This window comes from Grampus griseus, assembly GCF_964374135.1.
Source record: "Grampus griseus genome assembly, chromosome: 7".
Taxonomy (NCBI): domain Eukaryota; kingdom Metazoa; phylum Chordata; class Mammalia; order Artiodactyla; family Delphinidae; genus Grampus; species Grampus griseus.
Window position 1 is genome coordinate 35417279 of NC_139001.1, and position 13657 is coordinate 35430935.

Consider the following 13657-nt stretch of genomic DNA (forward strand, 5'->3'; position numbering starts at 1 on the left):
GTTATTTAGTGATTATTTCACTTCAGGAACGAAATTGGATCAAAATGGTGACATTTAATCCTTGTTACATTAAAAAAAAAAAAGCAGGTCCTGATTTTTTGGAAGAGAAATGTATTCTCAAGGTTCACTGGCCTAAAAAAAAGGGAAATGCTTAATGCCTGGTTCCTACTCGCTGTAACTTAGAGTAAATGGGTATATGCTTTTGTCTTGGGGTGGGTCCAGATCATATTCGAAATCGCTCGCGGGCAGTATTTCTCAGAAGGGAATTTATTAAAGATGCGTTTGTGCGTAAACCGGAGAAAAGAGCCCCCTGCTGGTGTAGGATCAGTGGGTAATGACCTCATCATTAGATTCTAATGCCCTTTTAAAAAGTCACTCATTTACGAGAGAATTGTGGAGAGTTACAGGTTAAAGCAGGTGGGGCGGGAAAGCACTTCTAGAGAGAACGTTAAGCCCTCCGGGCCGCCGGCACGCGGTCGGGGCCTGTGGGGTCGGGTGGGGTCAGGGAAGGAGCTGCAGAGCCGAGCTGGCGGGCGGCGGGGCTGGAGCGCGCCCGGGCGCCCGGGAGGCGGGGCCAGCGACGGAAGCTGTGCGCCGGTCACGCGCGGCGACTCTGGTTTGGCGCCGTCCTACCCCGCCGCCCTCCGCGCCAGCAGGTGGGTCCCCCAAACCGCGGAGCAGCCAGCGTCGTCGCAGGTTCGAGGCGGGCCTGGGGCAGCGCTGCCGCCGGCCGCCCTTCGCTCCGGGGCCCGCCGCCCGCGGACGCTGATACCTCTGCTAGAGTCTCCCGGGGCCCTCAGCGAGTCCCTCGGGTTACCCTTCGGCCCACGTGGCTCTGGGCCACCCCACACCAGAACCTGGGCGGGACCGCGCAGGGGGTCCCAGCGACGGTGTCTGCCCCAGACCTCGCACTACGGCCTCCTCGGCGAGCCTCTGCCGCCCTAAAAGTGCCGGCGGTGGTGCGTGCGCAGGACACAGGTGATGTGGCAGAGCCGTTGCGAACTGCTCAGCTCCTCAGGGGCCCAGCCGGTTCCTCCGGGGGAGGCAGGTTTTAGGTCTCTCGCCGGAAGTAATCCCAAAGGTGATCGAAGTGGTGGGAGGCCTAGGATCACACTCCCTCAAACCACAAAGTGTTTGGGGTCTTGCTCGGGGTCACATTCTTAGAGGCGGAGGTAGAGAAAGACTTCCCCTTTTTACTAGCAAGACTGACTGCTTGCCAAAAGCTTGATATCGCCCCTAGTTTCAGCTTTTGCAGTGAAGGTGGATTTTTCTAACACCATCTTTGTGTGATTTAGCTGTCCACAGGGAATAAAAATGTGGAATGAGAGGATGAAACTAATCCTTTCTTTTGCACTGTTAGGGGTTGCCATAAACACCATTTGTTAAAAAGCATAATTATGTTGGGAAAGTGCCTGATGAGACAATTAAGCTACATAAACACACTGAAAACAAATGAAAGCCAGAAGACGCCCACACCCCTTGTGTAAAGCAATTTTTTGTTTACATAAAAACGAGAGATGTCTGAGCTGCTTTATTACAACAGTGTTATTAATGTCTACAAAATCCTAATGACCGTATTTTTTATGAATTTTCAATCATGAGATGATGGTCACGATATGAAAACTTGAACTAACCATGAAGCCCTGTATCCCCTCTTAGGTTAAAGTGATCAGGCCAACGAACAATCTTAGTGAACAGAAGCCAGTGGATTTATGCATGGAGAGCACTGTTAATGGCACCACAGCATGTTAGCTTAAACTTACGAGCTTAACGTGTGTCTCAGAGTTGGACATCATTCCCGGCAGTATCCCCACACGGAGAACATTATGTGGCACAAAATGACCCTCATCAAACATTTGCTGATCGAGTTCATGAGGGCCACATTCACTTTTAGCTATATTTAAAAGAGGCGGAAATAGGATGGCCTGATCTTAAAAAGGGGAATTATTTTCTTTTTGTTTTGAGATATTGAAATTTCTTTAGTTCATAGTATCATTCGGGGTATAGAAAGATAACTAGTTGAAAATGCCATTCTAGAGTACTAAGGAGAATCAAAGCAACCACCAAAGCTTGTGTGGAATCATTCCATTTTCAACAAAATCAGTCACATTTTTGGCTGATTATTGAGTAACATATCAGAGTAGTCCATGTCAGCTTTCAGTTCAAGGTACAGAGTCCTGTGAAACAAGATTTTAAGCTGTTATAGGGACTATGGAGATCAAAGTACAAGAGAAATTTAGTCATATAGTTGTCATTTAAAGCCCCCAAATGAGCCCCTTTTGTTAGTTCATATACTGCCCATGGCATGGCCTGTAGAGACACCCTTTCTCTCTGTCAGAGTAGTTTTTGTAAGAATCAGCATATTAAGTAATCTGCCTCATTTCTCTTTTCTGCATTTCCCCAGTAATCTCATTTAACGAAAGTATCATGCCTCTTTGAAAATAGGATTAAACTGTGGAAGACAGTTCTTAAAAGGAGTAACATACTTTAATGAAGAAGTTTCACAGGACAGAATTCAGACTGAGTAACTTGATGGATACTTTATAGTGTTGTTGCTATCTTCATATGTTCATATGTGCATGACCACATATACATGGTTTCCTGGTTGAGTCAATCTGAGGATTTTATCCTTTAGGTGTTACTGAGGAATGAAATAGTGAAGTATTCATATTATGACTGCCTGGTTTCCAAAAAGCTATGATTTTTTTAAAAAGTTTAATGAACATGAAAATATGAATGAACTGTAGAAACCAAAATGAAGGCTTATTTTTCTCCTATTCTAGAAGAAAATTACCATGTCTTCTTCCAGACTGGGGCTCCGTTTGGCTGTCTGTTTATTAAACATTTCAGAAGCCAGAAGAAAATACATTGTTGAGAATGTAGCGAAAGCGGCTCTTCTGGAAAAAAATGGTAGGAACAACAGGCAATTGAAGTGAATATGTAGTGTTTTGATAATACAGTAATTTTTGTACTCTGCTAACAATGTCTATAGAACGCTCTTCTTCTTTCTTCCTGAATTTCCCCCCTTGTTCTTGGGCTGTTACAGCTTCTGCAGGACTCCAGGATACTGAGATAGACGACTTACTCAGATGTGCACATATGCTCTTCTCCAAACGCCTGCATACAATCCCCAGCATATTTCTTCACATTGGTGAGAGTGTCTGAAATGCACATTATTCAGGATATTGGCAGGCTCCTGAGGAGGATATATTTACATAAAGGTTTAATGTTTCCCTTATGGGCCATTTATGTGATCATTAATAGAATGAGCATAATTGTATATTATGCTTTTTATTCAGCAGGTTAAATAAAAAATAAACTTACCAAATACCAAGTCCTCTTCAAAAGCACTCCTGCCATCAAAGCCCATGCTGTCATTGCAGCATTAATATTTCTACTCCATTTTCTACGCATAAAGACTCTTAGGCAGTTGCATTTAAGTGATGTGTGTATGATTACTCTGCGATTCAATTCAGAAGACTGAAACTCAAGCCTCCTTACTCCCTGGGCCAGTATTTACTATAAGACATACTACTCTTTCTTTTTTTTTAACCCTTGTTAAAATGTTCATGTGATGACATACAGTTCTAGACATTTGTTTTTACTTTCACACATACACAGGACATAGTGTATTTACAGACTTACAATCACTTAACTTTGTTATTTGAAATCAACAGCTTTTCAGCAACAGGTGAACGCTAGGGTCACAGCCCTAAAGCATTTGAGACAGTTGATTTTAATTTCTGATTGTCATTTTTTATTTGGTTATTGCTTTTCATGAGAGAGAAGTGTTTTCCCCCAGCCCGTTGCTAACGCTGAGCACATTTAAGTTACTGTCTTGCAACTTTGAGGGAGCTGGAAATGTCTGTGAAAATTCCTGATAATTTCTAATAAGAAAGCTCCTCTGGAGTCAGTGTGCAGCTGTGCTTTTGCATTCTCTTTGCAGTAAGAGCCAGCTTGGGCCCCTCATTGTCAGATAGTACATCTAGTGGGATTGGGTGAATGTGCAGAGACATATTCCATGATTCAGTGACTGGGCAGAGACATTTGTGGAAGCCACACACTGATGGACGCCTGGGTCTCAACTCACAGTTTTTATCAGCTTATTAGTGACAGCAGCTCAAACGGAATTATAGCTATTACACTGCATTACAAATACCAAACAATTTACTTCTGCTGAGGTTCATACTGACAGCTCCTCCTGCCAACAGTAATTTTTTTTCTATATGCGTGCTTAAGAAATTTCAGGAGAGAGTGTTTCATTCTTTCAGCATTTGATTCAATTGAATCATATGAAACTGAGAATAAAAGCTTTTCAGAAGAAGATTTAGAAAGAAAAAATCAAATCAAATCATTTCTTCTAAAAGCTTAAGTATGTTGAAAAAAATACATAAAAAGAGGTTGTATGATCGTGTTGCTACCCATCTTTCATAGTTTTAAAAATGCAGGGAAGGTAGCACTAGTTAAGAAAATGACCTGCTGTTTTACAGATACTTTAAAGGCATTTATTTTTAAGTGAGTGGAATAAAACTATATCACCTATATTTTTTCCAATTAAGCAATGTGAAAACATTTAAATGACCTAAAAGGTCTTATGGAAAGAAAGCTGAATTATAAATTTTAGACCTATACCAGGGCAGGTCTCTGTAGATGCTCATTTGGCTATGAGTGAGTGACATAAGTTTATCTTTTCATGTTATTAAAATTAATAGTGCGGGGCTGCTGTAAGCTCTGTAGTTGCTGCGGGTAACTTATTTTTCCTCTCCTCTGAAAAGATTAATTGTTAAACTGCCAGGGGACAGGGCGACAAAGATATAATGGCATAGTGAAAGCTTTAATTACCGTCTGAAAACTTTTGTCCTTCACTCTGAATTTGCTTTTGTAGGCATACGAGGAACTTTTAAGGAGCCTGAACCAGGCTTGTAAACTTCAAAAATAACTAGAGGGTTATGTGTGGTTGCCATACAAGGGTATGGCAGCTTTCTCCTTCAGGTTACACATTCAAGTGAGTCACAAGCTGCTGAAGGCTGGAAGTCATTAACATCTGAAGGCTGTTGGTGTCCTTTGAAAAGGAGATGGTGGAGTCAGAACAGTTTCTAATAGGCAGGTGCCTGTATCCCAGAAACCTCTGCTCCAGGCACTAATTGGCCTATCCTAGTTTTTCCAGATGTTAGATTTTGATTTCTGGGTTTGGAAGGAAAAATTGACAAGGCCTAGAAGATGAGATTGATAAGGAACAGAATTTAGAGTGATATGATTTGGCGATTGAAAGAAGAGCTACTGTCTTAGACTGAGTTAAGAGAACTTTGGCAAGTTCAGAAGCAAGTGCCAGAAAAGTTCTCTCGTAGACACCAAAGCCTCGTATCTGAGCTGAGCCATCTGCTTGTATAGGAAGCACTGTAAGAAGTGGATGTTACTGTCTACAAATTTCATGATTAGTCAGTGTCACTTCAGAGGTCACCCCCTAGAATTTTTCTCTTAAACACTTTCTATTTAATTATATCAGAAGAAATAAAGTATTAAGATTTCATCACAGAAGAAAATTCTTGCATTTATGTGTTGCTTTCTTTATAGGACAGAAACATCCTGAGGTATCAGTGCTCAACGTATTTTCTGATCAAGGGTACAACAGATCAGTCATTACAATAGCAGCTTCTGTTGCTGAGTTAGGTAAGATTTCAGTTTCTATTTTTTTACATATGTCTTTTGGCGAAGGGTCAGCTTCAGGTACACCTCAATGCCCTTTAATCACTGATTGCCTGTGTTAATCTGGATACTCCCCTCCATTACATAGGGAGTCTACCTCAAAACTGCATTTCATCATTTTTGTGAACATGTACCGCTCAAACATTTCCCATTTCCTCTTCATTAAAATGAACCTTGGGGGTCCAATATTTAATAACATTCTTTCCTTGAAGATGATCACATATCCTTTGTGGTTAAGAAAAATATCTTCATGTTTTAACCTGTGAAGTAATAGTGTTGAAGTCAGCCTTGATTTCACTGATAAGTTGACATGGAATGAAACATGCTAAGCAGTTGTGTTTTAGGTTGGGAGCCTGACATCTTGAGTTGGTCCACTGGGTGAAATGAAATGGGTTTCAAGTCTTCTGTTGTAAGGTTTAGTGGGACAACTTGAATTTGAAGGTTCATAATTGTTTAAACAAAAACCTGTATTATTTTAGTATTGCTTGGTAAAGGGTTTAAAATATTTTCTTTTTTAAAAAAAATTAATTAATTAATTAATTTTTGGTTGCGTTGGGTCCTGGTTGCTGTGTGTGCGTTTTCTCTAGTTGCTGCGAGCGGGGGCTACTCTTTGTTGTGGTGTGTGGGCTTCTCATTGTGGTGGCTTCTCTTGTTGGGGAGCACCGGCTCTAGGTGTGCGGGCTTCAGTAGTTGTGGCTCGTGGGCTCTAGAGCACAGGCTTAGTAGCTGTGGCTCACGGGCTTAGTTGCTCCACGGCATGTAGGATCTTCCCGGAGCAGGCCTCAAACCTGTGTCTGCTGCATTGGCAGGCGGATTCTTTACCACTGCGCCACCAGGGAAGTCCTAAAATATTTTCAAATAAACTTGACTTCAACTTAGCAGATTTTTCAAAAGGTATATTTGTTTGGAAAACAAAGAGCTGATGGATAGTTCCCAGCAGATGTAGGACCGATTACCTTCCTTGTTGTTTAGCTCTCTTGCCAAATGGTCATACTGCACTGCAAATAAAAACTCATGGTAATAACATAACACTCTGATGTGTCTATAATATGTATTTAGATAGAATAATTTAATGAAAAATCTAATTATAAGAGCAGAACTAAAATACTTATGCTTTTAAAATTTATGTTTGTGTGTATATTTTATTATAAATTCATAAAATATTCTGAAAATAACAAGGAATTGTATCAGATTAATCTGATAAAATTGAAAAAATTTAAAGTAACCAATTGTAAAAAAAATACAATACAAAGTTTCTTAAGACTGATAAACTTTGTATACTTCCTCCACTTTGGGGAGTAAGGAGTTAGAAGAAATGTGAAACTTTGTGACACTTGGGAGGTGGGGAGAGGGGAAATGTTGGGTCTTTCATTTTTCTTTATTTTGGATGGATAAACAATCTTCTCTACATATTACAGAAAAACAACTGGTGGGACAATAATAAATATAGCTACTTCTTTAGATGCGATTGAAAGTTTAATGATTTTTTTTTTTTTTTAAGGCAATTCCATTCTGGCTGCCTGCCTGGAGGCCTTCCAGTCAATTGATATGGAGGTTCAAGAGGGGATCCATCCTTGCCTGGGAGCAGTGGACCTGATTCCCATTTACCCTCTCTCTGGTGTTGGAGTGGAAGAGTGTGGAGCTGTGGCCAGAAGTAAGAGAAAGTTTGGGGTAGTGTGTTATTCCTTAATGGAAACCATTTTTACAAGTCAGAACAGGTTGTGACAATATAATCACTCCTCAGTTCCCTGGGAAAAGTCAACCTTGAAGAATTGTATCAACAGTAAGCTTCCATGGGTTGCAGTGGCACACTGTGTCGCTGTGACTCATCCTTCCACTTTCTACCCCATGACGCTGTGGAACGCTAAATGCTGTAGGATGCAGCAAATCAACCATTGTGACCCTTACAAATTCACGATAGACCATGAGGAGACAGCAGTAGTCTCTAATGAGTTCTTTAGACTCTTCGGGGCAGGACGATGGTGTGTTTCACCCATCTGTGTCCTATTTTCTTGAGCAGGAGTAATGATGAGGTTGAAAACCCACTTAAATGTTAACTCCTACCCCTTTTTCCTCTGATTTTTTTTTCTTTTTTCCTTGTGCACAACGCTCTTTAAGGTTTTCTTTAGAACTGAACTGTCACATGCTTGATTTCAGCCCCATGGGCAAGTTTAATTTGGAAAATTTGAGCTATGTCACTTGAGGTGTTTTTGAATTAAGCAAATTGGGAGAAAAGAAAGACCTTTTGCCTGGACTGTCTAGCTGGTTAATTATGAGATGCAGAGACTCATAACCTTTGGGGAAAAGTCCACCTTAGGATGATTGCAAACTTCTCTGTATGACCTCAGAAATCCTCTGTGGTGGTGCCTCACTTTTAGGTAATAGGGAAATGTCTAACATTTGGGTTGTAGATTTGGACTCTAGCTGAGCTCCATCAAGCGCTAGAAATATGAAATGAGACTTGTTTCCAAAGGTGTATCTCATTCCATGTGTTGCATTTTAACATGAACCTGACAATGGATGGATTACTTCCCAGAGAAATCATGGCCCAAAATTTGCTTTACTTTTCATCTAAGAAAGAGTTAAAATTCAGCATGGGGGAAAATGCATTTCACACAAAAATGAAGAGTTCAGAATTGTCCAGACCAGAATAATGATTTTAATGTCTTCAAAAAAATTATGTTCAATTACATTAAATCTCAAATTAGCTAGTACATGAAGTTCTTCATTACATCAAATCTCAAATTAGCTAGTACATGAAGTTCTTCATTACATCAGGACTAGTCCACCCCAGATGTTTGGCCAGAGTAGGAGACAGTTGACAACAGGAGGGTCTGGACACAGTATTTCTCCCTTCCTTTGCCCTTTTGCTTCATTGGCAGCTACTGTACCTCATGATTTAAAGATGGACATTTCTAATTAAATGAGAGCTCAGCTGCATTCTTGAACTAATTTATAACATTCGATTTGAAATGTAATAGCTTCAATCTTCATCTGATTAAAACCAGTCATATACTGTACATGGTTACTATTTTGATGCTCCAACATGCAGTTTTTATTTTTACATTCTCCTTTCTACACAGCTGTTTGTCTAATATCATCCAATTTTTTTTGGTTTGTGTTTTTTTTGTTTTTTTGGTAACAGCATGCTCAGGCATTCGTATGAGGCAGAAGTATTCGTGTTCTAGGATCTCACTGTTTTCAGAACAGTGACAGGATGTTTTTCACTAGAGTAACCCCTTGTCAGGGAAACCATGTTAAAATAATAATTTAACTAACTTTCTTTGGGAGGAAGGGCAATGGAGAACATTCCAGTGACATAGAAGATAGTTGATATTGACATGTGTAATTCATGTATGTTTTATATGCAAAAATTCTGGATAATATATATTTTAGAGCTTTTTTTAAAAAAAATTTATTTGTTTGTTTTTGGCTGTGTTGGGTCTTCGTTTCTGTGTGAGGGCTTTCTCTAGTTGTGGCGAGCGGGGGCCACTCCTCATCGCGGTGCGCGGGCTTCTCACTGTCGCAGCCTCTCTTGTTGCGGAGCGCAAGCTCCAGACGCGCAGGCTCAGTAGTTGTGGCTCACGGGCCCAGTTGATCTGCGTCATGTGGGATCTTCCCAGACCAGGGCTAGAACCTGTGTCCCCTGCATTAGCAGGCAGATTCTTAACCACTGCGCCACCAGGGAAACTCTATTTTAGAGCTTTTTGATAGCAGCTGGAAGCTTGCTTATTCCTTAAGGAAGGGATTCTTAAAGTGAGGTCCAAAGTTCATGTTCAGGGGACTTATAAATAATGTCAAAATCACTTGTAAGTTTTTATGATGTGCATTTGTATATACATACATAGATACACACACTCATAATTTTGCATATAATTTTAGTTTAAGAACTTCTAGAATAAAGGGCACAGCAATGCAGAGTCCTAGAGGTGGAAGCAGCCTGGGCTTAAGGACCTGAAAGGACTGCAGTGTTGCTGGCTGAAACTTAGAGATGGGGTGGGGTGGGAAGGTTAAGAAATGAAGCTCCAGAGGTAATCAGAGGCAAGGTCATGAAGTCTTATATGCCAGGTTAAGGAGTTCACACTTTATCCTAAACGCAGTGGAAACTGTTGGAAGAGTTTTAAGAAAGAAAGTCTATGATTGGCTTTGAACATTAGAAAGATAACTTTGTGTGTATGATAGAGAATGGACAATGAGCAGGTAGATCAGTCTGGAAAGGTGATGGTGGCCTAAGATAATAGAGAATGGAGAGAATGGGGAGACTCCATAGGAGGTTGGGATATGAGCAGTGGTATGAAAGTGTCTTCACTTACAGATGCTGCCATGTAAAAAAAGGTGACACATAGATCTAGTCTATATTTATTTAAAGCTTATAATTTAAAAAAATGTTTTGGACTTTGGTTTTCATTTTCTATAAAACCACATTTGATCTATTAGGCTCCATTTCATTTTTATCTGTATTATGTCTCTAAAATTTTTCTCCTCCTCCCTTTTTCCCTTCTCCATTCCATCCTTCTCTCTCTCCCTTCTTTCCTCCTTCCGTTCCTCTCTTTGCTTCTTTTTGTTGTTATCAAAATGATACATGAACATGGTTAAAAGTCAAATCTACAGGGTTTGTTCCCCAAACTCTAGACCTACATAACTTCCCTTTCCTCCTCACTCTGTACACACTTCAGTTTCCTTCTCCCCTGAGCCAAGTACTTTCAACTCTTTTATTATTTAGGATTCAAATCCAGATATCTGAATATCATATCTGTATTGGTACTTCTTGTTTTTTTAAGTTTTAGGCATTATCTGTCGACTTCTCACTTCAGAAGATGAGAATTTAGCTTCCTTTAACCCACCTCTCACCCGCAGCACACGCGCACACACACACACACACACACACGTTTCCCACTTACTTCCGAATTCTCCTTCCTCACCATATAGTTATATCTTGGAACAGTATTTAGTGGTCACATTATTATAACTGTGTAAACATTATTTACAATGAAGTATTTACAACGTTATTATTTTACCCTTTCTGTACAACCTTTTCTTTTTGCTGCAATTGATCATTATCTTTTTGATTGTTTGCTTACTTTTTTATATACTTACCACTGGTTTAACCCCACACTGTCACTAATGACATCTCTCCATGCATTCAGATAGAACACACCATGTATTGACTGTTCTATAAATTTCATCTTCTTAAAAAAAAACAAAAACTATCTTTTAGGGGAATTCCCTGGTGGTCCAGAGGTTAGGACTCTGCGATCTCACTGCTGAGGGCCTGGGTTCGATCCCTAATTGGGGAACTAAGATCCCACAAGCCGCACAGTGTGGCCAAAAAAACCCCCAACTTTCTTCTAGAACTCTCTGATCTGGTTCAGTTAGGACGATTTACTCTCAATTTGTTGAGGATGACTGTCATCATGGCATCTCCCATTACTTTTATCCTGGGTGTTCCCTTCATCTTTCTCTATTTTGGATCCCCTGGTTCCTGAATCCCATATCTTCTCTTTTTTTCCCCCTTCTTTTATGTCCTTGTTTTGGTGGAACATATCCTCTACTAGCTTTCCAAAAAACAGTGGGGTGGGGGCAGGGAGAGTACATTTTTGAGAACTTACATGTCTGAAAATGCCATTATTCTACCTTCACACTTAATTTTTAGTTTAGCTAGGTATAGAATAATAGGTTACAAATAATTTTCCTTTATTTTGATGATGTTGTATCAATTCTCATTTCCATGTTGCTATTGAGACTTTTGAAGCATTATGATTCCTGATCTTTGTATGTGACCTGTCACTTCTCACTGGAAGCTTGTAAGATCTTCACTTTGTTCCTAATGTTCTGGAATTTCTGTGATGTGCCTTTGTATACATCTGTTTTCATTCATTATGCTGGATAACTGGTAGACCCTTTGAATTCTTGAAACTTGTTCCCCAGTGCTGGAAGTTCTCTTGAGTTATTCCATTGATATATTTTTTTAACATCTTTATTGGAGTATAATTGCTTTAAAATGGTGTGTTAGTTTCTGCTTTATAACAAAGTGAAGCAGCTATACATATACATATATCCCCATTTCTCCTCCCTCTTGCATCTCCCTCCCACCCTCCCTATCCCACCCCTCTAGGTGGTCACAAAGCACCAAGCTGATCTCCCTGTGCTATGCGGCTGCTTCCCACTAGCTATCTATTTTACATTTGGTAGTGTATATATAAGTCCATGCCACTTTCTCACTTTGTCCCAGCTTACCCTTCCCCCTCCTTGTGTCCTCAAGTCCATTCTCTACATCTGCCTCTTTATTCCTGTCCTGCCCCTAGGTTCTTCAGAACCATTTTTTTTTTTTTTTAGATTCCATATATATGTGTTAGCATACGGTATTTATTTTTCTCTTTCTGACTTACTTCACTCTGCATGACAGTCTCTAGGTCCATCCACTTCACTACAAATAACTCAATTTTGTTTCTTTTTATGGCTGAGTAATATTCCATTGTATATATGTGCCACATCTTCTTTATCCATTCATCTGATGATGGACACTTAGGTTGCTTCCATGTCCTGGCTGTTGTAAATAGAGCTGCAATGAACATTGTGGTACATGGCTCTTTTTGAATTATGGTTTTCTCAGGGTATATGCCCAGTAGTGGGATTGCTGGGTCGTATGGTAGTCCTATTTTTAGTTTTTTAAGGAACCTCCATACTGTTCTCCATAGTGGCTCTATCAGTTTACATTCCCACCAACAGTGCAAGAGGGTTCCCTTTTCTCCACACCCTCTCCAGCATTTGTTGTTTGTAGATTTTCTGATGATGCCCATTCTAACTGGTGTGAGGTGATACCTCATTGTAATTTTGGTTTGCATTTCTCTAATGATTAGTGATGTTGAGCATCCTTTCATGTGTTTGTTGTCAATCTATATATCTTCCTTGGAGAAATGTCTATTTAGGTCTTCTGCCCATTTTTGGATTGGGTGTTTGTTTTTAGGATATTGAGCTGCATGAGCTGCTCATAAATTTTGGAAATGAATCCTTTGTCAGTTGCTTCATTTGCAAAAATTTTCTCCCATTCTGAGGGTTGTCTTTTCATCTTGTTTATGGTTTCTTTTGCTGTGCAAAAGCTTTGAAGTTTCATTACGTCCCATTTGTTTATTTTTGTTTCCATTTCTCTAGGAGGTGGGTCCAAAAGGATCTTGCTGTGATTTATGTCAGAGAGTGTTCTGCCTACGTTTTCCTCTAAGAATTTGATAGTGTCTGGCCTTACATTTAGGTCTTTAATCCATTTTGAGTTTCTATTTGTGTATGGTGTTAGGGAGTGTTCTAATTTCATTCTTTTACATGTAGGTGTCCAGTTTTCCTGGCACAACTTATTGAAGAGGCTGTCTTTTCTCCACAGTATATTCTTGCCTCCTTTATCAAAAATAAGGTGATCATATGTGCGTGGGTTTATCTCTGGGCTTTCTATCCTGTTCCATTGATGTATATTTCTGTTTTTGTGCCAGTACCATCCTGTTTTGATTACAGTAGCTTTGCAGTATAGTATGAAGTCTGGGAACCTGATTCCTCCAGCTCTGTTTTTCTTTCTCAAGATTGCTTTGGCTATTCGCGGTCTTTTGTGTTTCCATACAAACTGTGAAATTTTTGTTCTAGTTCTGTGAAAAATGCCATTGGTAGTTTGGTAGGGATTGCAGTGAATCTGTAGATTGCTTTGGGTAGTTTAGTCATTTTCACAATGTTGATTCTTCCAATCCAAAAACATGGTATAACTCTCCATCTGTTTACATCATCTTTAATTTCTTTCATCAGTGTCTTATAGTTTTCTGCATACAGGTCTTTTGTCTCCTTAGGTAGGTTTATCCTAGGTATTTTATTCTTTTTGTTGCAGTGGTAAATGGGAGTGTTTCCTTAATTTCTCTTTCAGATTTTTCATCATTAGTGTATAGGAATGCAAGAGATTTCTGCACATTAATTT

The 13657-nt window shown here is 39.9% G+C and overlaps 1 protein-coding gene across 2 annotated transcripts in view; it reads left to right on the plus strand.

Annotated features, from left to right (window-relative positions):
• The first annotated feature begins 599 nt into the window (after nucleotides 1–599).
• The window catches only part of FTCDNL1 (formiminotransferase cyclodeaminase N-terminal like), a 47962-nt gene continuing 34904 nt past the window's right edge, over nucleotides 600–13657 (plus strand). Inside the window, exons 1-4 of one of the 2 annotated variants that reach the window (XM_082658558.1) lie at nucleotides 600–656; nucleotides 2784–2910; nucleotides 5575–5670; nucleotides 7208–7360. In XM_082658558.1, coding sequence (XP_082514684.1) covers nucleotides 2796–2910; nucleotides 5575–5670; nucleotides 7208–7360 — 364 coding nt within the window. In that variant the 5' untranslated portion in view covers nucleotides 600–656; nucleotides 2784–2795. Of the gene's footprint in view, nucleotides 657–2783; nucleotides 2911–3086; nucleotides 3152–5574; nucleotides 5671–7207; nucleotides 7361–13657 lie in introns of those variants that run through there. The other variant, XM_082658559.1, reaches the window with a different exon arrangement.